The 25,988-nt window shown below is 31.4% G+C and overlaps 4 protein-coding genes across 6 annotated transcripts in view; 2 read left to right on the top strand and 2 right to left on the bottom strand.

The window, feature by feature from the left end:
* gogo (thrombospondin-1 like protein golden goal) overlaps positions 1–25,988 on the bottom strand; it is a 233,600-nt gene that overhangs the window by 204,997 nt on the left and 2,615 nt on the right. The gene's annotated exons all lie outside the window — the stretch shown is intronic.
* Positions 6,466–10,226, bottom strand: LOC143190929 (uncharacterized). The gene is made up of 2 exons (XM_076395541.1): positions 9,982–10,226; positions 6,466–7,162 (listed from the first exon to the last, which is right to left on the bottom strand). Exons 1-2 carry the CDS (start codon positions 10,105–10,107, stop codon positions 6,659–6,661), a joined length of 630 nt encoding a protein of 209 aa, XP_076251656.1. The 5' UTR covers positions 10,108–10,226; the 3' UTR covers positions 6,466–6,658.
* Positions 15,308–16,535, top strand: LOC143191997 (uncharacterized). Its single transcript, XM_076397457.1, has one exon. It carries the CDS (start codon positions 15,340–15,342, stop codon positions 16,426–16,428), a length of 1,089 nt encoding a protein of 362 aa, XP_076253572.1. The 5' UTR covers positions 15,308–15,339; the 3' UTR covers positions 16,429–16,535.
* On the top strand, positions 22,927–24,014 carry LOC143191996 (uncharacterized). Its single transcript, XM_076397456.1, has one exon. The coding sequence runs from the start codon at positions 22,962–22,964 to the stop codon at positions 23,937–23,939; it is 978 nt and encodes a 325-aa protein (XP_076253571.1). The 5' UTR covers positions 22,927–22,961; the 3' UTR covers positions 23,940–24,014.

The following is a 25,988-nucleotide window of genomic DNA, read 5'->3' as shown; positions in this document are numbered from 1 at the left end:
ATGTTAATAGCAATCCTCATATACAAGTTACGAAATGTAATGGCTTTCAAATTGCAACAAGGACTTTTATTTTACGGAAAGAAGAGGTGACTTGTTGAACGGTACTGCAGGCTCGCATCATACAGTGTTACGGTCACTTTGTATTTAAAAAGCACATTACCCCATAAATCATAACTGGTTGTTCACTATTCAGTAATTTTTGGTTAATAATGACCCTCAAATCTAGATTCTTTTCAGGTTCCATTTTAATTAGCGTGTGACAGATGAATCCCTACTACTGTACTCCATATAAGTTTAAAAAATGGCACAGTTTTCACGCATGATGTAATTATATAAGTTCAAAATGATTCTGTCTCTTCGATCTTAAAACAAGTGTCAAGGTTGTCGAGTATTTGTATGTATGAAGGATAAATAGATGCACTTTTCCATAATTTTCTTAATACAATGAAGTGAATTATATGAGCTAACTTTGAGAGATAACAATTTTTGTTCCTCAGAATAATACTAAAAGTAATACATATGTAATTATTTATTATATTATATTTTGTATTGAACACGAAGAAATTTATTTTATTATTGTATACATCATAAACTATTTTTGAGAGATTGTGCAGAATATATTCACGAAACTTTTTTGTTCCTCCCAACACACTTTTCTAGTTCATTAAAAATGTTATATCACCGGATGAAGATTTGTAAGAAACACAAAAATAACTAAAATGATAAAACAACCATTTCCACACATGCGAAGCCGCCAAGAAAAAATGGGAAATCGGGTATGTACCAATTGATATACGAAAATTCGAAAAAAAATCGCAGGTCAAATTTGGCATATCAAGGATATCGACGTCAAAATGTATATTTACGCTAGTAAGGTACCGATATTCTATATCTAGTGAGATACAGTCCATCTTCACCTTTACCGAATATTTCTTCACTTACTTCAAAATTGATTCTCTGGAAAGGCACTCATGAATTGCCTGAAAAGTGAGAATAATGTTTTTCTTCATCGTAGCAGAATTATGTGTTTTGTAAGACAAGAGAAGCTTCAAGTATTGATGATAAATGTTTGGTGGAAATGCATAGGAATTCATCAGCTGTACAAATTTGCCCAAATTCTGGTCTAACCAATTAATGGGAGTGAAGAAAGCTTCTTAAAAATAAAAAAAAAAAACAAAATTGATAAACAAAAAGCCAAAAAAAGGAAAACATTAAATAATGGTTCAAGTTTTCGCCCAGAAATCTCAGGATTTAGTAGTGCAAGAGTTATGGCTTTACCAAAAAAGCGACACATATATCATTAATAACTGTTTGATATTTATATAAATAAATTCGCTTTTAAAAACCTAAAATCACTATCATTTAATAAAATTAATAAACTGTTTGTCTATATATTGCCACAGTTGAATCCCCCTTAATCCTAATAACATCAATTTCGTTTGAATCAGCTTTAAAGAATGAAACAACTCTATTTTCAACTAGAGAGCTTAACGATAATCGTTTAACATCAGATAATAACAAGGTACATAAAGACGTTTTACGATAATAACGATTAAATAAAACATAAAAAGCTAATACATCAACATTTATTTGTACAGTTTATTGGCTCGTGACGAAATATCAGAGCGAATCGTTATGTCATGTTAACCCGAACGGTTTGTGTCGGTAAAACGGATTTATAGATCTCTCCGATTTACCTCCTCCCCCAGTGAGTCGCTCGAAATCGACGAATCTAGATCGCTATAAATTCTTCAGCCCTGCCCGAGTATAAACCTTGAAAGCTCCCAATTTTATTAGTGACGTAAACACGGATATCGCCCCGAAATATTTTATAATTAATTAATTAACCTTGAAAAGTACATAAGAATATGTTCGTTAGGGTACTGGTTTATTAATATGGGTTCGACCCTTCTCAAATATGTATATCTTTTGTTTTTCCTTGGGATAAGTTTAGACGGATAGAGCTTAAGACTCCCTGAATACGATTTATGTGAGTTTAATTGTTTGTTTCAACCAGTAAAATTGTTCCTTATTTTAAGTTTAACTATAGTGACCCCAATTTAAAAAGTTAATCATGTTTGTTTCATAACAAACTAAAAAAATACATTTAAAAGGTTGTGTTAATGATGGAATAATTACCTGGAAATATAATTGAAGAAAAATTAATTATATTATAAAAATCCTCACCATATTATATTAACAACTGCTACTTGTTGATGATACGGAAATATTAGTAGTAGCAGAAACTATAGGGATCTCTGCCCGAAAGCTCCAACCTTCTTTTGATAAAGTTCAACCAGTAAAATTGTTTCTTATTTTAAGTTGAACTATAGTGATCGCAATTTAAAGAGTTAATCATGTTTCTTCCATAACAGACTAAGATAATACATTTAAAATGATGTGTTAATATTACTAAAACTTATTTTGACAATATTTTCTATATAAAATCAGAAATATATTTAATATACAATACCAAGTATTGGTAAGGTTAAATCACTATAGTCTGGTCAAAGTTATTTTGTTCATACGTCATATAAATTTGTGACATCAAAACGTCGCAATGTTGCCGTATCAACTCTATGCTTTAGTTCAGTTTGGCTTTGAAACACAACAAAATTCTAATCTAAATAAAATAATTGAAGAAAAATGTTATGAAATGTAATTTATTTTAACCTTATGGTAGATCTAAAAACTATAGTTAATTTTACAGCCGCAATAGTTTATCGGTTAGAGCTATAACTTCTTATCACTATTGCTCTCAAGAATTTTGCATACATCTGACAACCGGACCACTTCGACAGGCTCATTCGTTCACGTGTTCGAACTAATTTGAACATGAATTTACAAATTGCGGTAGGCAATACATTAGAGATCTTGACGTACAAAAAAACTTTATTATAAATGCATGATGAGTAAGGTTACTTTCAGCACTACAAGAACATCAGAACATTAAATATCAGTATATATTATTTTTAGTTACTTCTATGTTATAATCATAAACAAGGAATATTAAGTGTAGCGCTACATATATGTATATTTATTAAAACAATAGGATACATATATCGAAAGATCGTCAGTAAAGACCCGCTTGGAAGGTACGAAAGGAAGTTATTTCTACATCGAATAGTAAGGTATGATGAAAAATAGATTTATTTAGAACTACCAGAACAAATAAAATCGTGGTTATCGCCTCTTGAAGCTGTACATCAAGTGCAAGTCCGAATCGTTTTCATAGCAAGACCGTTCTCTGTACCTGGTGAGACCAAGTTTGTGTGAAATATTATAAACTATCGAAAGCTGAAGAAATAGTTAAAAAATAAACAACACGGATTGCCAACCACAACAAATAATCAATTTGTGAGGTGCAATTAACTGCGCAGTGATGAAAAACGTTCAAAATACGCTCGAAGATATAATAAGGCGATGTTGCAGCATCACGGAGAGCCATCTCACGCAGCAACACTATTCAATGAAACGCTGAAATCACTTGGATAGAAATTTTATCGTACCTGTCGTACAGCAGACCTAAATTCATCCAACTACCATGTTCTTGCATTAATAACACTTTTGACCAATTTCGAAGATGTTAAAAATGACTGATTTATCACAAAGGAGGAACTACTATTTTTTAATTGCATCCATAAATTGCCAAAGAGGTAAGCAATATATATAGAACCAAATAGCTATTACTTTGAATAAATACATTTCAACTTTACATTGTAAATAACGAGTTTTGTTTAGCAAAAATCGAAAATGAATTACCGAAACATCCGATATATAGTTAATTCTCTATATCACAACTTTCAAAAACTTTCTAAATAGATTAATATTACAGGTTATGTTACTTGAATGTCATTCAGCTGAACCTCTATGGAAAATATGTCACGCATACAAAGCACATACACAGCTTGCAAAGCCACAAGTGGCGTGCTTCAACAATAAGGTTTTAGACATGTTCAAATATTGAGATAAAACTATATCTAAGATTATGCAATTAAAAGAAAGATCATGCGTATTACGTATTTATTATATATACGACAGTATTTTTGAAAAGTCATAGAGGATACATATTTGCTTTATAAAATTATTTGTTGAGCATCTCCACTAATCTTTTTCAGCAAAAATCGATACTGTAATAGTTGACATGACATTGACTTAACTTCCTAATTATTAATGAACTTACTTCAAAATTATTGGAAATTATCAAATGAGAGAAAGAATCATTAAGGAATACTGGTAAATTTTGTAAGGTTATATATATATATATATATATATATATATATATATATATATATATATATATATATATATATATATATATATATATATATATATAATATTCCATTCAATATTTGTTAATCATATTTCTTTTAACAAGCAAAACTAAATTTAGTTGATGTTTTAAAATTATTTGGCAGAAATTATACTTTATTCTTAGAAACACACACATAATTTTTCCTAGAACAATTCCATGCAGATAATAAATAAACATTAGTATTTTAATTGTTTTATAATTATTTCAACTAACCAATAATGTCAAATTATCACATCTAAATATATACAGCAGATCAAATGTAACATAGAATTTGAAATAATGTCATTGAGTATTCCATGACGGGGTTCAATGGAGGGTAAAGAATTATCTTGTTTCTATTCAATTGGTCACGTTCTAGTTTATTCGACTATTGGACATTCGACCCTGAAATGTTATTCTGCAAACGTCCCCTTTATATGTTCTCGACTTCCTTATGATCCATATCAGACTTCCTATTTTCTATATGAGCTAAAAATTAGTGTTATTTATTATAAAAACGAACATATAACTACTATTTATTTATTAGTATTTTATTCAGTTGCAAATTATCTTGTAAATATTACTATTAATCAGCCCACATTCACATTCCCGTAACAAGCGTCAGAGTTAATAAAATAATTATTATAGTTTGATATATTGCTATTATAATGCATATCATTAAGACTACAAAACGTATTTACCTGGAAAATGTAAATGAAAAAAAAATTATATTATAAAAATCCTCACGATATTATACTAACAACTGCTACTTGCTGATGATACGGAAATATTAGCAGTAGCAGTTTTTTTATTCAACGTAATTCCCTTCAAGATACAATTATTATAGCGACACTCCAACTTTTCGATACCATTTTTATAGTACGATTTTCCCTTTGTTTCAAAATAGGCCTGAATTTTGGCGATCACCTTGTCATTCAACGAAAATTTCTTTCCAGCAAGCATTCTTTTGAGATCTGAGAACCGGACATAGTCGCTGGGTGCCAGATCTGGAGAATACGGTGGTTGAGGAAGCAATTCAAAACCAAATTCATGGTTTTTTGCCATCGTTTTCACTGACTTGTGACACGGTGCATTGTCTTGATGAAGCAGCACTTCATTTTTCTTAAATGCGGCAATTTTTCGCCCATTTCGTCCTTCAAGTACTAACGCTATGTAATAGTCGCTGTTGATGGACCTTCGTTTTTCAAGATAATCAATGAAAATTATTCCATGCGCATCCCAAAATACAGACGCCATAACCTTGCCAGCCGACTATTGCGTTTTCCCACGCTTTGGAGCGAGTTTATCGTGTTCAGTCCACTCGGATAACTATCGATTTTACTTGGGAGCGAAACGATGGAGCCATGTTTCATCCACTCTAACATATCGACGCAAAAACTATGGTTTATTACGCTTGATCATCTTCAAACTCTGCTCCGAATTATAAACTCGTCGTTAGTCAAAAGTGAGCTCGCGCAAGACCCACTTTACACAGAGCTTTCTCATACCTAAATATTCGTAAATGATATGAGGTACGCGTTCAGTTGATATCTTTATAGTGTCTGCTATTTCATTCAATTTTAATTAACGGTCATTCAAAATCATTTTTAACGTCTAAACTTAGCATACCAATTCTTGATAAAAAAATGTGTTTTACTATGTAGGCCGGGGACCTGTTGACAATCAATTAACCTATTAGTGAGATTACATAATTATTTTTTGGGAGCTTCTTCATTATTTCTTGAGAACTCAGCAGCACTGTAGCAGTGATTCTCCAGCTCCATGGTAAATTTGTAATGACAATCTGCATAATCACTTGAAAGTAGAACCTGTCGATAACGTTAACAAGGACTATGCCAAAGGACATGAATAGATTCTCCATCAGAACATCAACGTTGAGATTCTCCAGCTTCTAGATGTAGTTCAGTGAAGTTATTAATATAACTCATTGCACATTAAAACCACTGATATATATATGTTAAGCCCAAAGCGTCTATCGTAGAACAAATACATTGTAATTTTAAAAGCATAGTAAATTAGGTTAAAGACAAAAAGCTTTTTATTGTTGATAAACTATATTGCTATAATAAATAGTAATAATAAAAAATATTTTAGCTGCTGGTATCAACTAGTATGAGCTAGTTGTTGATAGCACCTGAATAAAATAAGTATTAGAGAAATATGACTTTTATTATCTCCAGTACAAAATGTTACAAAACATTACAGACCTAACTATTCCTATTTAATGCTACAACACTAGACAATGGTCGCACAGCAAGAGATGCAATAAATAAATAAAAACGAAATAACAGGACCGATTCGATACAGTCACATAAATAAAACCTATAATAGCCCGAATAAATCTCACTTCTTATTTAGTCGAGAAAAGACATACGTGCTAGGATCGTACGTATAAATCGGACCCGTAATAGGATCCACGTTTTTATATTTAAGCTTCGCTGAAAACGCCATATTTTCGGAATCATCGTTGGTCGAATAAATAACCTTCTGCAGCAGCCCGTTAGGATGGTAAATGTAGTAGTGGCCGTCGCTCGTTATCCCTTTCGCGTCCTGCAATCGAGCGTTTTCGGTTTCGGTATCGTTAGCCACGATTTCGGTCGTGTCGTTTAACGGCGATATCGTGGTTGGTTCGGGTGCTTCCGTAATCGGTTCGGGTTCTTGACTCGGAGGACCGTATTCTTGGGATGGGGGTCCGTATTCTTGGCTGGGTGGTCCGTATTCCTGGCTGGGGGGACCGTATTCTTGAGTTGGAGGTCCATAGTTTGAGCTAGGTGGAAGGTAATCTTCTTTGGGTGGCCCGTAACCTGATTGAGGTTGTTGATCTCCTATCCAAGGAACTTCGTAAACCTATGACAATACCATAGCAATAAGAATCTATTTTTTTGTTGTATTTGTATTGTAATCCGATTATCTTACTTTATGTGGCCAATGAGTGTTATAAATAGATAAATAGATAAATATATATATATATAAATAAAGAGATAATAGTCTTTAGTTATAATATATTAATTATAACTATTATAATAAGTGATACTAATAGTCCTCTGCTCATGCAGTGGAATAAGATTGATACTATCTTTGTAGGAATTTACTCTTCGCTTGAGATGCGATGATTCCTCCTATTTTAAAAACTTTCAACAAACATTGGTGCCTCTCTCCAAAGAACTGAATGCCATGATTCAACCAAATGATAATTTGACAATGCCTATGTGGTATAATAAATTCTGCAAGTTCTATATCAACTCTCTAAACATTTCAAGTAATTTGCAAAAACATGAGTAGCAAGTTTGACTTAATAATGCTGCTAAAACACGCATCGTCCCCGGGAACATTCGAACAGTACCATTTTCACTCGGTTTATAGCATGTCACATTCTATATTTCTATCAAATTTATAACAATAAGCTGTTACAATAAGTTCACCAATAGTTCTCGCCATAAACGTATAACTTCTAGAAATGAACTTCGGAATTGAAGACGATTTCGGAATGAAACATGTAAAATTTTCTAACATATGGGCTCAATTTTGCTTCAAATTGTCATTCACACTTCGTCCAAAGTGTATATGACATTAAACAACATGGCATTTGTTCAAAGTTTACTTAATGAAACAATAAGTGTTAAAATAAGGGACCAAAATGATTATTAAACAAATATTTTAACATTTTTAACAACTGAACCATAAAAAATAGGAGGATAGACAAAATAAGTCAATAATATTTATTGATAAGTTGAAATATAAACTACAAATTGCATACTAATTATTCAAAACTGAATATTACAAACCTTATGAATTCTCAAAAACAAGCTAATAATTGTGAACCATGTATGTATCATCAACATTGATATTAACCTTAAAGCTTCTCAGCAGAAGAAGCAGAAGAAGAAGATCAGCATTCACCATCAAATTGAAATAATTAAATTCAACATGTAACAAGCAGTATAATTAATTCTAAATTGAGACTGTTATATATTAATGACAAGAAACATTGGATAAATATATCGTAACAAGTGTTTATGATATACCATAATATCTCACCGAAGAGTATATCTGTTTATTTAAGGAACATGACTTATTCTATATTAACTATATACAGGCCAAAGCTGTTACCAGATAGTTACTTTCTCCAAAAACTGAACTGAAAAATTACATGAAATTAGTGAGTAACGAAGGCCGCCTAATGACAGTATATTCGATTTAAGATATGGGACCAAAATAACGAACTGAAAAAGTTTAATAAGGACCAATAGCTTTGATTGTACCCATGGTTTCACGAGAACCTACTCAGCGTATAGATGAATGCTATATTTTTTTAACCTTACCAATAGAAAGAAGACTACTGAAAGAAAAGAATGTGAAATCAAACGAATATTTAATATTTTTCAATATTTTTAATATTTTTAAGTGGATAAAGGACATGAAGAGAATGTGGAAGAACGAAGCGAGCAATGACCAATTGCAATGAATATCTTGTTGTGGCTATGATGAATCAGCTTTATATAAATTCGTTGGGTTATTGGGTTAACAGTATTAATTATTAGCGATCATTCATGATGATGTCATCAATTTAGCTATTAACTTGATTAGGTTAAATCTAATTATCACTTTCATATATAATTTTATGCATTGCTCCTCAAGTATACTGACAAGCTATACTGACATTATTTTTTCCCTGATATTATTATGAATATAAAATTAGTGCGAATGCGTTTAATACAATCCTATTAGCCTTATAATTAAATACCTCATACCATAACACAACCGAAGGCAACACTATATCGAGCATCACCAACGATTTTTTTACCAACTACTAGCTGTACTAATAGTGACAATATACTGAAGACAAATAAATATTCTCGAGTGTTATTGCTAATGATCTCCTTTATTTTACCTTTAAGTAGAAATATAAACAGAATATATCATGGATTTTCAAGACTAGATAATTCCACTAAAAACATTGAAAATTTTCAAATACAAACTGATTGATATCAGCAAGTATATTCGTAATTGATGAGTCACTGCTATTGCCATTGAACTTGCAGTCCCCTACTGACTGATCATTAAAGCAAAAGAGTAGTATTAATATGTTACTAACAAGAGAACTCATTGAATTTAAAATTGAACCATTGAATTTTTAAAAATGAAAATCCATAAATTAATTAATATAGATAATGATATTTCACCTAGATATATATACTCTAAGCATAAAAATTATGATCGTACATCATACCACATTGTAACGCATATGTCATTATTCACACAAAAGATTTGTATATGAAAAAGCATACTTTTCCCGTTAAATGGAGTAAACGGTGCTACAAAAACTTCCAGGGATTGCCAAAAATATCACAAGCACTTTACTCGAACACCTACGAAAAAATTTGAAGATAATTTAATTGGACTAAGACATATTAAAGTTTTTCATAATGAAATATATGAATCTGCCTACTATACTAACTGAACAGTAGTTTTCACTATCCATCAACAATAAGAATAAATAAATAAAATATTAACTAAGTTACATAAAAATAAATTATTAATATCCAAACATTATAAGAAAAACAACAAAATTCTAATTGATGATATAAGCAGGGGTATAAGAATAAATTATAACAATAACAAATTAGTAAAGAAGATGTTAGTAAGTAATACAATAAGAGAATTACCTTCACTTTCTGTATCTCCACTTCAGTTGCTTCATTTTGTGGTGGACTATAATCATAACCGGCAGGTTTACCCCAAACTCCCCAAACGCAGAATATTAACATGGAAATCTTTATGGTTACACCCATTTTGATAAAGTGACTGATAATGACAGGACCATCCTAATATATATATACAATAATTGATATTGTCTGCGGCATAACAGTATTGCCAAATAGGCAAATTGACATTCGTCTACAACAGTTTAAACGCGTTTGACCCATACGTGTTTGACCATCGATGAGGTTTGAAGGCCGACACGCTAGCGTGCATGTCAATTAGTTTATACATGTTTGTTTTTATTTACCACCATTACAAGAATATAGGGCAAATACCATATATATTTGTTTAGATTGATATATTTCATTAATATAAATAAAACTTACTATTACAAAATATTTAGTTACAATTTAACATTCTAGTTCGAATTTATCACTCAAAATTAAAATTCACATGAAATAAATGACTATCATCATCATTATTATAATTAACCACTCGTGATAACTACCTGATACTTTGGGCGAATCTTTAAAGTCCTCCCTTACCCGTTGGATACGGGGTAGTACAAACTGTTGTTCTAGTACTCCTAATGGAGTACCGGGCTCAAAATTGTATTCCTGAAATAGTTTTTTTTAATTTATTGACTAGTCGAATATTCGACGAAACTAAATCGGGTAAATATGATGGTTGTGGAATGATACTACTGTTCAATTCATAATTTTTTACAATTTAACCCAGTGAAAGGAACTCATAATGAACAACACAACTATTTTTACGTCCTACTATTTCTTGATCACTGTACTTCTTCAGTCTATAGCAGCAGTTGAAGTCACAAAAATATATACTTTCTTCAAAACATCTTACCAAACCTGAAGTCATGGTTAGTTCCGAATGTTTTGACTTAAAGATTATTCTGATATTTCCGGCCATAATAACTATATCTACCGAACAGTTGATTTGGTCTTAAAAATCTGTAAGATTTTTTTTAATCCCTCTATAGACAAATATATTTAACATGTTACATTTATAAGTACGTTCAATAATAATTAAATTCAATATGTATGCATTATATCGTAATTAAACGAATTTGTTCTAGCAATAACTGTATAATACAATATGCCTAAGCTAACAAATCTAATATTCATCAGCGTTTTCCGTTGAATCAAAAAAGTGGAAAAGTCAAAAAATATAAAGGAGCAGTAAGCAGCAGTTCTTAAAGATAGTATATAACATAAATATAAATATTCTCAAATGAGTGATGTTACTAGCAGCATTTTTAACATTAACATGTTAGCGAGCCAATGCGAGAAAAAGCTTTTGTTAAGTCCTTTAATAGTAAAAAGGTATTTTGAGTTGTTGCAAAAGAAATATTGAATATTCAAAATTGAACAATTAGAAAGAAGTATTTCATTAATACATTTTCAAAATAATATAAATAATATATTTTAAAAAGAATGGTTGAAGTGGAGACACTGTATTACTCCTAGTTGGTAAAAGTTGATAAGTTACATCGAAAAATCTGTTCATATTTGTAATCATATATACAATTTGTATAATTTACAAATAACTATCAAATAATCAGCGTTCAGGCGCTAAAGTTGCCACATAACATACTTGTAGTGTATATTCTCTGTTTTAAGCATGTTTTAACAACTGCTTTACAATGTTTGCATTTACAAGTCCAAACAATAACTGTACCTATTAAGTTAAAGTGCCCGAGGTGTATATAAGTGTGAATTTGTTATTCCCTTTTAATTTTATTGCCCAAAGTTTCGTTAACTTTAGTTTACGTAACTACTATACAACATATTTTGTGAAATATATCATAAATTGTACTATACTAATACACTATTTTAAATATTTATATATTTAATTATTTATGTAACTTCAAGCTCTTGATTCATAATAGCTTTTCTGACATTCATCGTTTAAATATTATCAGAATATATCGTGAATTATTTAAACTAAAATTAATTTAAAGCCAATAATTAAAATACGAAAATTTAAAAAAAATACTACAATTTTTTTATTTTTTATCTATATGTAATGAAAAAAAGTTAATTTAATTATATGTAATTTATTGTATATTTATGAGTGTGCCTTTAATATACTGCCTACCTCGTGTATAATATAATATATACTGAGTATTACTCGTTAATGATAAGATTTTTCATTCCAAAGCATATACATGCGTTATAATATCAGTGTCTGAAAAGAATACGCGATAAAATCAAACACAGACCCACTATCTGATAAATGGAATTTTTAATTAATAGACCTAGCAATTAAAAATACTAGGGTAGCATTCGCTGTTGAAAAATTATACCGTAGCTTTCCGAGATACAAATGGCTGTTCTCGCTCATTAATACTGACGCTTCTTTGTTCTATATACATGCACAGTAATATTTCAACAATACCTAGATTGGTCCTATTATTTACTAGACACAAGTGTATCAACTACAATTGGTGCTTTTGTCGGTATTATCGTAGAGACAGCGTTGACATTCCTCGCTCAACAATCCACTTAGGAATCGATAAATTTCTGGTTGATGTACGCGAATTGCCGTTGTCTTTATTTAGAAACATTAATCTTTGTGATTCGCGAATTCACAGTTATATTAACAAATATTCGTAGCAAGATATATCGGACAACTAACTTATATGATGATGTTCGTGTTCATCATTATCTGGTTGTTCATAATTCTCTTGTTGATGGAAACACCATTCCTCTTTCGGGATGAGGTTTGATCAACATACTCTTGCAACTCATTTAGATTCAGTTTTAACTGAGTTTTAATAGCCCCCTTTTTATAGTCATAATTTATCTCAGCTAGATCTATCAACTGATTCATACTTTACTTTTCAGCTCAAGGGTGGTTCCAAACCATGGTCCTAAATAGTAAGCCTAGCGTTAATAGCCAACTTCAAGACGTTTCCAAATGACATATAATTTAGTCAAACAAAATAAGATAGAGAATAATTGAGTGTTACATTTTTTACACCAAATAAAAAAATAATATGAAAAAATGTTGGTAAATTAAACGTTTCCATATTTTTAAAAGTTATTTAAATAACAAAAAAGAGACTATTGGGATTTAATTCCCAATTTGAAGATGACATGCATTAAAAACTATTTTGAAGGTTCAAACTTTTGCTCCTACCCATAGTTTTCCTTGTTTTTCTAGATTGTTTAACTACTGTTAGATATACCTGTCAATCTACGGAGAAAATTCACCAAAGACTGCTTAGGCATTTATTGAAATTAAGTAGTAAACCTAGAGTCCAATGTCCAACTTCAAGGCAATCCCGAAGACATTTGGTTTAGTCTAGTCTGAATACTGATCAGACTAAGATGTTTTTTCCTTGTCAGAATTGACATTCTTAAATGGGAACGAACAAATCAAATCCAAAAAACGAAAAAGATTTAAATAAAATACTTACGCATAGGAGCTACAAAAATATTCCAATTATTTATTATAATTATAAATTATTTATTATAAAGTAATCATGTAGTTGTAATTTTAAAAATGTTATAAACCATTTCTAATAAAATCTCCAATATTTATTAATTGAAGTGGTGTTATTAACACTAATACCTAACATAATAATTATCTACTTAATGAGTAAGCAGTGATTTGAACATTACGGAAAAATATTTTAAAATGATCAAATTCTTTATGTGTAAACACGACTAGTGTGTTCGTAGATTATTGTTAATAATGAAGAAATATAAACATCAAATTATGGATACCATAATAAGGAATTATGCTATAAAATTAATAATACAAACAGTTGTAATTTGTTTTCTGAACAAGAGAAGTAATTTTAAATATTTACAATTCACAACATACTTTTACTCAAATAATTTCTCCAACAATTTTTCTACAAGTAGAATAGTTGCATTAACAAACCTCCTACCAGAAATAATTATAAAAACGAAATGGATTTTGTCGATAAGCATCTGTATTGAACGTGTTTTATTACTAGAAATTCTTAAATAAAAAGTGTGTTTTTTAAGCACTTAAATCAGAGCTTTCATTGAAGCTTATGAAGTTTAATTATTTTATATTATATCAAAAAATATTATCGCTGATTAAATACTAACTGATTTATAAAAATGGGTTAAAATATTTAGGACGTGTTAACATTTTGTGACGCTTCCACCAATGAATATTATACAACACATTTATATAATACTATTTATGTAACCCTATACATTGAATGACGCTCACTACGCTGCGTCAATGAACAGGAAGAATGAATTCTACTTAAGAGCTCAACAAGCTTGAGCTTCAACAAGACTCAAAAAGACTGCTGGTTTTAACCTTATTACTGTGAAAACATTGGTGGAACCTCCAAGAAAAGGCCCAATTAAGAAAATCAACCTAATAAATGCTTCTTTCATACTACAACGTGTACCAGATCTGTGTATGGTGGATGAGGTTAATTATCCTTTTAAACCAGGAAAACCAACTTATGAAACAGCCTGGTTCATTGCCAAATGAAACATTTGGCCAACAAGTCTTGAAACCACTGTGGACTCATATCATACAAACATTACAAAACAAGGTAGAGCGTGAGCGCCAACTTCGTAACGTCATCCACATAAAGACATGAAGGTAGAGACTGTCGATAACATTATCAGGGACTATGCTTAAAGATAGGAACAGAGGCTCCATTAGCGCATCAATGTTGATGTTCCCTAGTTAAAATAGAAACATAAATGTGAAGCTCAACGTGTCCATCGTAGAATAAGTGCTTTGAAATCTTAAAACCATAGCAAACTGGGATAAAGATTGTTCTATTCAAATTGTTTTTTATCATATTTAATCAATTTGAAGCAAAGTTTTTAATTAAATATATAATTATATATACCACAGCGATAAGGCACTAAAATATATTGTTAAATACCACCGAAACTAAATATCCGAATCAACTTATACTAAACATAGTGTCATAGATTTTTATAAAAAAAATATGTTACAACATTGAAATCGAATAACTGCTTACCATTCAACCGAAATCACTTAGAACTTAGAAGATTTAAAACACAATACTAAGAGAACCGTAAATGTTATACTTGTTACACAACTCTTTAACAGTTTACTGTTAACGATCATAAATATTTAACGCCGAACTCTTCTTTTCTTAGATATTTAAATAAAATGACAGTTTAATTTGCAATTTTCAGGTCAATGTTAGAATAAGCATTTTAGGCATTTTTCGCTTTTGCTAATTTACTATAAATAGTTTACTGGTGCAAGTGTGGTCATTCAGAAATCATCCAACAATCGAAGTGATAGATACAGATACAACAATCATGTTTCGATTGGCGCTAGTGTTGACCGTGGTGTGTTCGGTATCCATATCGGCTCAGTACTTGCCATCAGGATGGAGACCATCGGGTCCCGTTTTCCGATTACCAGAACGATCTACTCGACCGAGTGTAGTGTATGGACCACCCTCAACATCGCCCGCGCCTGCCACTGAAGCCCCCACGGAGAAACTCGTGGAAATAACCACAACTGAAGCGGCTACAACCACCGAAGCAATCACTACGATCGCCCCCTTGGGTACCACCGAAGCCTTAACCACCACCGAAATTCCCACCACAACCGAAGAGATAACCACCAACGCCCCGACAACCACAGAACTCAGTCCAGAATCGGAAGTAACCACGGAAAGCGTAACGGAAGAACAAACAGAAGAAGTTACGGAATCCGCGGAGCTCAGAACCACCCCCAACTACAACTTGATCCAAGGAGAAACCAATCAAGTCGACGAAATCGATTCTTCTTACGGAGCACCGTTCAAGAGCCAATTCGTCGAACAGCCATACCAGGAATACGGTGCGCCTCAACAGTTTGATGAAGACGATGAATCTAGCGAGGAAGAAATCCCATCTTTCGGTTACAACGGACCAGCATCATCCTACGGACCACCACTTCGAGGCAGCAACAGGAAATTCGGATTGAGAGTGCCTCAGGATACCTTGACCGTTCCTCTGAATGAGCCCGCCATCACTTACGGTCCTCCAGTAGGTTATCCGGGATCATCGAACGGAAAAGGATACAAATCCGGTATACCTCAACCAACAAATGGACCATCACTTGTAGAGAGCTTTGAAGAAGACAGCGGTCTTATCAACGACGAAGATAATGGATACCCAAGATATCCAGGATTTTCTGGATATCCCTACAGGGAGAACTTGAGAGCGGCCAGTAAACAGAAAGGTGTCTACTACATCTACCACCCCACAGGTGTATTGCAGAAAATCACTTATTCTACTCGCGGCAATAGAAGAAACAATGAATACAGAGCCAGATACAAATACGAAAACATCGAGCCAATCAGAGGCCCAGTTTATACCTACGATTCCAAATCGGCGGCTTTGAAACGAATCAGTTAAGTTTTGTATTGTTTTATAATTGTTTTATGTTATTTTGTTTTATGACCTGTTAATGTTTTGTTATGTTTCCACCAATAAATATTACGAGCACCTTTTGTAAATAATCTTTGTTGCTTTTTATTTGTGAAATAATATATGATCTAGCCTAAAATAATATTCTAACTTAATAAGTAATAAAGACAATGACAATTTTTAAAATAAAAATATCTAACACTAAAATTTATAGCGAACAAAACTTAGGAGATATTATTATATAAAGCATGATCACTACAAATTCAAGTAGTAAAGTAGCAATTTTCTCAAATACAGTTTTCCGCAATACTATTGTGAAACCTTTTTGCTAATATTATTGACAGTAACCAAAATATTGACCATAACACGGCGACGAGTGTCTTGTCATAACAACTTCATTTTATTTGCTAGATTACAAATATCAACTTTTATCCCGTCAAAATATTTGTACGCTATTACTTTATAAAAAAAATTAATTATTTTCCTATAAAGTATACTTTATCTGAAAGCTTTTTGCCTATTGTCATTTTGTCATTAGGGATAGTAACGTTCAGGTCAACAATACAAAATGAGGTAATGAATATTTATACTAAATACAATAACAACTTTAGAAAATGTTGATAAATTAAACATTTCTAGATTTTCAAAAACTATTCAAATGACAAAAAACAAAGGGGAATATATAAACCAATATTTTTCTGAAAGGGTTTAAAACCTTTCGAACGATTTCGTAGGCTCAAAATCTTGCTCAAACAACTAGTTTTTTTAGTTCTTCCAAATCCTATTATTAGACATATATCGGCAATCTAAAGAGACACATCATCTAAATTTGTCAAGAAATTTAAAAACAGATTACTTTCTTGAAGTTATGTTATGAAGAATATTTTGATGAAAATAGAGATATTTTAAAACAAAAACTTACAATATATAACTGTTGCATGCCCAAAATGTTGCCCGATCAACAGTTTTTCTAGATCGAGTTGCTGCTAGTGAATACACTCAACAATCAATAACAATATACCAAAATGTTATCAACGACCACTAAAAGATAAGAGAAAGTTATTATATACATATATATATATATATATATATATATATATATATATATATATATATATATATATATATATATATATATAAAACATTTTAAACAAAAAATAGCGATAATACACAATACATGTAATATCATATATGACATTTCCGACTAGATGAAAGCGAAAGTAATATATTCTAAAAAATTGGATCTTAAATAGATAGAAGCTGAAAGACATTAGAACTCGATTTTGCAGGTCCAAAAATATTATTCCGTCCTCAGTTTCTAGGTCAAATTATTGCTGGTGAATATCCTCGGCAATGACACTGATAAATTGTTATTTATTTTCCATAGACAATGAATTAATATAGCAAACATTGTAAATACTTCCAAAATACTCCAAAGATGTCCCACTATATCACACTTGATAAACGTGAGACATCTCAAGTAAAAAGAAGCGGAATATTTTATAACAAACCCATTAAATTTCAATAAATTTTAAGGTATGGTAATGTTGATTTGCATCTAAAATAATGTTCGACGTCTGCCCATAATTTTTTTTAAATACTTATTCTAGTATACATATGACCACTATTTTCAAATTGGTTCATTAAAAAGTAGATTTTCTGAAACTGACGAAGAAATAACTATCGTACCATTGATCCCCTCCAACGTACACCTTGTATACTATAAGTATTACTCAATGACTAAATAATGCAGATACAAGAAGTGATACAGCAATCTAATTTCAATTCATTTAAAATCCATTATTCACTAATTACAATTTATGCAATGTACCTACACCATTAATATTTATCAACATGAAAATACTTTTGCGTGATGGTTTATAAAATTGTACAGTGATTGACGATTTCAATACCTGAATGTTGATGTATAACTTTATGTGATTATATCAGTATGAAATATGAGAAAATATGAGCGAACTATCAAGAAAATTAAACAAAAGAACATGTTAAACATAAACATATTATAATAGGATATAATAAAAGATTGGTAATTGGTCTGTGTAACTAATTGTGTTGACAATTAATCAATGATAATAACGATGATAATATCCATATCAAAATTGACTATTTTAAAGTGACGTTTTAAGCTAAAATCGTTGTGTAAGAGTGTTTTTTTTTCAATAAACCAATTCCTACTGAATTAATATCAAAATCGTCTGAGTCAATTTTTAGAACGTATTTGTACCGACAATTAATTGAAAATTAACATCAATATCTACTTCTCCTAAGTATATCAATTACCTGTGGATTTTTAAATTTATATAAATTAATTTGCTGATAGAAGAAATTCTAATTCACAACAAATTAAAATTTAAATTAAATACATAATAAAGAAAGAGCTTTTATCAAGGGATAAAAATTGTCTTGGTATCTTTCTCTTAACGAATAAAATTATCTGCGGAAAATGAAAATGGCCTTAAACGCTAAAAATTGCAAATATTATATGAATCATAAAATTTTATGGCCTTTTATTATGTATATTTTTAAATTAGTTAAATAGGACACAAAAAGTATTTTAGAATGTATATTTTCTTAAACAATTTGCTTAGATTTTATTTTCTGATAATTTCCAGTATTTTTTATAAATTCCTCAATACAAATTTCATTAAAATATTATTAAAAATACTCTTAAAATACTATAGCAAGACATATATTGGACTAGGAATACAAATTGTTTCATTCAAGTATATTTTTAAATGATTTTTAAATTACTTAAGATTTAAAATGGTAGAACACAAATAGTTCCTAAATTTTGCGTATTTCGTTCATAATTTTTGATATTCTAAATAACTATTTTAACACATTTCATTATCTTGCAATGTAGACATATTTTATAGCAAATAATTTGCATTGCACAGTAAAAGAATCATATCAAAATTGAAAATATTGTAGTATAATATTAAGTATTATATAGTAATAGTTACCATAATTTAAATAGCACCTACAGAGAAAACGAACTAGCAGATATAATTATAATATATACATAAAACTTAAGTCCTTTTTCCCCCTATAAATGCAATCATTATAATATTTTGTTACATCCATTTTATTGTATTATATTAAATTAGAAAATATTTCAAATATTATATCATTTTCAAATATTAATATTTCTGACGCCGGTTTGGTAGAAATTCAATTATAAATTCGTTTTCGCATTTCCTTAGATCATTGAGACCATGTTCCAACCAAACTTTGCTGTATCGATCTGAAGAAGTAATTATCAGGAGTCACCATATCTGGTAAATAAACTGGTTGCAGGATAACTTTCCATTCAAGATACACGAGTGTGATACTGTTGGAAATTATTCATCAATTCTTGAGCTGTATAAAAGGTCTCTAAGCATTTGGGCTGGGTGTTCGTCCAATGGGTATTGAATTTCATCAATGTCTTTGAAATGCTTGGTCCTCCAAGCAGCATTCTTAACCTTTGCGTAAAAATCAGCACGCTTAAATAGTTGAAACAAAAACCGACACTTGGAATATGATGCAGCGGCAGCTTCTAAAAGTATTAAATAACTTAACAATACTAAATAAAAACGAGTAATTCCAGAGAAATATTGAAACCATAGAATTTAACAGACAGGGCCACAGAAAATTACAAACAGGCATAGTATGCTACTCATAGTATGCCACTCTTGGCAAAATGCTAATAGAGTGTAAAGACAACAACAGTTGATCGAAAAGAGGATATATGTTAAAATAAGGTTTAAATAGGATTTGATAATTTGATAATTGTTTAATTATTCATTACAAATATGTTATTGTTCATGGTGGAAAGAGGCATGGCTTTCTTGTTGGAGCTGACTTAGTGCTTGGTAACTGGATAAAAAACTAAATGTTTGTTTTTTATTTAATTTACTTATTTTTAGAAACAAGCCTAAAAAATACTCTGTAGAAAGAAACATTGCCTACAATAACACGTTTGGTTTAGATAAAATCCATCAGAGAGAAAAAAGAAGAACAAATGGTGGAATGATTCGGATGAATGTACAACTGTTCGATACCTTAGAAATAAAGAATTTGGTAAATGACTTTAAAACTGACTCTGATAGTGAAAGTGACAGTGATTGAATGAAGCATTTTTTGTGGACCTATGACCTGATGCTGCCTGTTAATAATACAGACTGATAAGAGTAGGAACAATTAAAAAAAGAGTATTTAGTTAGTATAGGATGACTATATAAAATCGTATTGTAAAGTGTGAAATATATGTGTTCATAGATATGTATGTAATTATTCAGAATACACATGACAAAAGCATTAGAGAGAATGCAGTTATTAAATCAAATTTTATAAAGGAAAATATACACAGACAGTAACAGAAGAAACTAAGAAACTAAGTGGAACGAACGAAAATACATTACTAGGATATGGAATTGTTAATTAGACAGATTAGACCTCCAGAAGATACCACTCCATAAGAAAAACATCTAGCACCTACCTCATAGTTGGTGTGGAAAAAAGGTTAAATGTAAATGTAATTAAACAACTCTAATCTACAAATTATTGTAGCAGTTTAATTAACTGTGGTTTAAGTCCTTTAGGTGTACTACAATATTAAAATAAATTATATTCTATAATGTTATTTTTGTTTCATTATTTTATTTACATCAGTTTTTTTTAGATAATTAGGCTGAACAAGTTGGATCTTAAAGGCCTGCTACTTGAGATATCAAAATTATTTGAGAAGCTGCTGTTAAAACATATTAAACCATTTGGGAATCGCCATTCGACAAAAATACTGCCCTGCAATAATCCTGGATGTCTCACAAGCTTTTAACCGGGTATGGCAGTTGAAATTTCTCTACAAAATGAGCAAATTGCTGCCGCCGAATGACTGTCGACTGTTGGAATCATATATTTTCGGAAGAGTCTCGTATGAAGGGGCATTCTCAACACTTAGTTATACCAATTTCGGCTGGAGTTCCACAAGGTAGTATCTTGGTGTAATTTCTATATGTGCTGCATATTGCTACATACCTTACAACAAAAGAAATAGTACTTGGAACATTTGCTGACGAAACAGTTATATAATGTCAAAATATAATGGCAAAAGGTGATTTTCTAACGCTTTAGAAAAAGTAACAGTCAACAAGATCTACAAATGGACTAGATACTCGAAAATACAGCTTAATAGCTCCAAATCTGTCCATGTTAATTTTGCCTGGCGGCGAATTAACAAATAGTTAATTATATCACTTGACGGATGCACGATTCCTCAAGAAGAATCATATTAATGCCTCGGCATATATCTCGATGGTAGCATAAACTAGAAACATTATGTGAGACTAAAAGCAGAGAAACTTCGACTCAAAATCAAGCAACTTTACTGGTTAGTCGGAAAAAACTCTCAACTTGATCTAAAATCAACGAGATTGGTTAATCAGTCAATCAAAAAGGACCAGGACATATAGGATGCAAATATGGGGTTGCAATAAAACACCAAACCAACTAGTAATCCAACGCACTCTAAACAAAGTTCTACGATTAATTACCAATATGTATCGCTGCGTAACTAACGAAGAGTTGCATCATGACCTCGGAATCAAATGGATACACGAAGTGATCCCAGATTTCGCCGTAAACATGAAACAAGCTTGCTAAATCATAGCAACGTGGAAGCCGTACAGCTACTAGACAACACGCAGGAAATAAGAAGATCGAAGCGAACCAAACCGTACGAACTGGTTTAGTGTATAAGTGTATTTTTAACTTTATCTTAAGTAGATTAGTTTTATTCTGATTTTGGAAATACATACTGATGTATTAATCTAGTAAATAAATTAATTTGTAAATTAGAATTGTACTAAGCATATCGAATGTCAGATGGAATTAGTAAAAAAAATATTTTGTTATGTCGGAGTTAAAATAAACCAAAATTTTCATTTGATTTGAGACTGTGTTTATGACATGATGTGGCTGTTTTATTGGAAGGATAAGCTATTTTAGCATTAACTAATAATAATAATATGAAAGAAATAAGTCAAATAAAGGAATAACTTTTATAAATAATGCTACTCATGATCATATAAAGTGTTTTATTAAATTTCCGGCACCGCCAATATCTTCTTGACGAAAAACACCATGCCCGGCCATCAAACGTAACGTAAAGGTTATTATAATGGTCGCTCTAGCGTCCATACAAAGTACGTAAATGCGAATAACACACGCAATTCCAAGAAGCGCTACTGTATTAATAGAACGGCAAATATTGTACTTGTTACAAATAATTTCAATGACTCGCGGTATAGATTCATAAATATTTAACGCTGGATGTTTATTCTTAAAAATTTAAACAAAACGACCCTTCGATTAGTAATTTCCAGGTCAATGCTAAAACGGGCATTATAGATATTTTTGCGGTTTCGGTTTTTTACTATAAATAGTTTCATTGGTAAATGCTCATCATCAGTCAGATACCATCTGCCAATTGAAGTGATACATATACAATATTATCAGTCATGTTTCGATTGGTTCTTGTGTTAACCGTGGTGTGTTCTGCTTCGGTTTCGGGACAGTACCTGCCTTCGGGATGGAGACCTTCCGGGCCCGTTTTCCGTTTACCTGAACGTTCGACTTTCCGTCCTAGTGTAGAATACGGACCACCATCTCCTGCCCCTGAGACACTCACAGAGAAAGCCGTAGAAATCACCACCACTGAGGTTCCTACGACCACAGAAGTTCCCACCACCACAGAACTTCCTACAACCACCGAAGTGTTTACCACTCCAGAGTTAACTACGACTGAACTACCCACCACCACGGAAAGTGTTGAATTTACCACCGAAAACGTGCCAGTTGGTCAAAACGAAATCGCCCAACTAGTCGAAGAGATCACGGAACCAGCGGAGCACAGAATCACCCTGGAATATAATGTAACCGATGAAGCTGAAGCCAGCCAAACGAACCAAGTGGATTTGACCTACGGTGCACCGTTTAGCAGTCAATACGTACAACAACCACAACAAGAATACGGTGTCCCTCAATTCGATATCAACAATCAAGATAACGAAGGACAATTTCCACCCTTAAACACAAATGGGCCTCAGTCAGCTTATGGAGCTCCATTCCAAAGCAACGTAGTCGACAGAGAACCACAGGAAACACTTTCGGTACCTTTAAACGAACCTGCTATCACTTACGGACCACCCGAGGTACAACCAACAGCTTCGGTACCCAGTAACGTAGAACTATTCGAAGAAGGCAGTGGTAACTTTGATGACAACACCAAAGAAAGACTTCAAGCTGAAAACAAAGAAGGAGGCTTCTATTATATTTACCACCCTAGTGGCCTGCTGCAGAAAATCACTTATTCCGGAACCAACAACAAGGAAAATATGGAGTACCTGGCGAAATACAAATATGAAAACGTGGAACCTATCAGAGGACCAGTGTACACGTACAACCCTAAAACTTCAGCTCTGACGCGCCTGAGTTAAGATCCTGAGGTCCTAGTAAGCAGTATTATGTTTTTTTTTGTAATTTAATTATTTTTTGTTAATTTCTTGTTATATCTGAAGCAATAAATGATGTTCTATATATCGTACTTCACATTTTTATTTATATATGCTCATTATATGAAAGCATATTTTATGCAAAATATGTCTACGTTATATTATGTTAATGAACATGAAGGGTTTTGGTAATATTTTTAAAATATTTCTTCAGTTCAAAATTGCAGTGTCTATTAAAATTCTGGTTTAAGGATAAAATTGGGATAAAATCTTAATTGATCTATTTTGATATGAGATTTTCTCTGAAATAAATTTCAGAATTCAAAAGTTCTCTATATAATATGCATGTGAGAACGTATGTACAGTTTTATTGCTACAGGTATTATGCATTGTCTTTCTGGTATAAATTTATTGCCACGTCGAAAAATCATTACACATTTTGAAGCACTTCAATAGTCGGCTACTTGTCCTCTATTTTATTAATGTTGGAGTATTGCTGAATCACAATATAAAGTATTAATGAGACCAATATAAAGAGACAGGCAATATGTAAAGAATATGAAGGGAATACGAATTTAATTCTGTTGGTGTATACACGGGTTTTGCAACAGTAACTTCGAAATTATCTGTATCTCATGTCACGTTTTCTCTTATAAATAGCATATATCAATAGTGATAGTAAATGATGAGAGTTTTCCAGTTTGTGTTTCCAATTATTCATTTTCGATTTACAAGCTTTGGATTTTAATTGTCCAAACGCACTCTGAGACTGCTTTAACTTTATTAAAATTGAGAATAAGAGTAAGTAAATGGTGATTTTGAGGATACTGTAACAAAATGACAAACATAATTCGATTAATGGGCACATGTAGTCTATTCAAAATGGTGGTCACGTCATCAAGATGTTTAATGTGTTGCCTGTCGCAATTTGTAAAATCGCCGACAAAAGTCGTCCGGTAATTACGTCTGCAAAATTCCTCAAAATATTTGTTATGAAAGTTGCAGGTTATAATAAACTGTAATAAATATTTTTAACGAACTTCATGTTAAAGCTTTACGTTTCAGTAAGTATCATTTCGTCAAAGTGTGAACAAAAAATGTTTGCACACCGCAGACAAAGAGCGTTTTTAACAACCAAAAAATTTCAGAAGAGGGGTATTTTAAGGCATTTGATTACAATCCATGTAGAATGCAAGAATATTATTCAGAATTGTTGGGAGTAACTTAGTAAACTATTCTCAGTCATTTGAAGAAACATGTAAATGATCCAAAAGTTTGGATATTTTGTGCCGAATATATTGAAGCAAGAATAATTGAAGAAAGAAAAATAGCATTGAAGCAAAGAGACTTTGAAAGACATTAGCATTATTTATACATTATTCCTTCTGATTATTACTTTTTCCGACATATTACTCGTGACCTATCTGAGGTCTGAGCATCGCTTCACTTGTTATGAAATTATAAGTAATATGTTGGATTCGTAGATAGCCTGAAAAGTTACATCGTTCTTTCGAGATAGAATCGGTAAATTATCTCAAAGATAAAATAGAGTAGCGGCTATCCTGGGACAATAAAACACATTGCACCGATTTTTCCCAATAAAGCTTCAATTAAAAAGAAAATCCTTTAAAATTAAAGGCCTAATAGTTATGTTAAGAAATATTTGTTGCCTATTACACACTATGTGTAAGAATAAAAAATAAACAACTAGCACTTTGAGACTAAAACTAATATCTAACTTAAGATTAACACTGAACATATTTTCACTAGGTATAGATACATTTTTAAAATATTTTTTTCAATTAGCTAATATGAGTTAATTAAATATTTTTCATATAACAAGAGGGCATTAAATCAAACAACAGCCGTGTTTATAAAAAATAATTTATTATTACATTAATTTACTTAACTCTCCTGAAGACGAAAGTGACTGGATCGTACGTATAAATAGGCCCAGATATAGGTTCGACGTTTTCGTACTTTAATCTCGCGGAGAAGGCCATTTTTTCTGGATTATCCTCGGTCGAATACAGA

This window comes from Rhynchophorus ferrugineus, unplaced genomic scaffold, assembly GCF_030347505.1.
Source record: "Rhynchophorus ferrugineus isolate W39M unplaced genomic scaffold, kcgeb_rfMv2 rfM2, whole genome shotgun sequence".
In the NCBI taxonomy this organism is placed as follows: Eukaryota; Metazoa; Arthropoda; class Insecta; order Coleoptera; family Curculionidae; genus Rhynchophorus; species Rhynchophorus ferrugineus.
The sequence above is the reverse complement of the archived record's forward strand: the minus strand, read 5'-3'. Positions and strand labels throughout refer to the sequence as shown.

What these genes read in the sequence shown, in the direction of transcription:
- LOC143190929 (XM_076395541.1), bottom strand. Translation starts at nt 10,107, where the DNA reads ATGGGTGTAACCATAAAGATTTCCATGTTAATATTCTGCGTTTGGGGA. An exon ending in TGGAGATACAGAAAGTGAAG is followed by an intron (nt 7,163 to 9,981) that starts GTAATTCTCTTA and finishes GTATTGTCATAG; the next exon opens with GTTTACGAAGTTCCTTGGAT.
- LOC143191997 (XM_076397457.1), top strand. Translation starts at nt 15,340, where the DNA reads ATGTTTCGATTGGCGCTAGTGTTGACCGTGGTGTGTTCGGTATCCATA.
- LOC143191996 (XM_076397456.1), top strand. Translation starts at nt 22,962, where the DNA reads ATGTTTCGATTGGTTCTTGTGTTAACCGTGGTGTGTTCTGCTTCGGTT.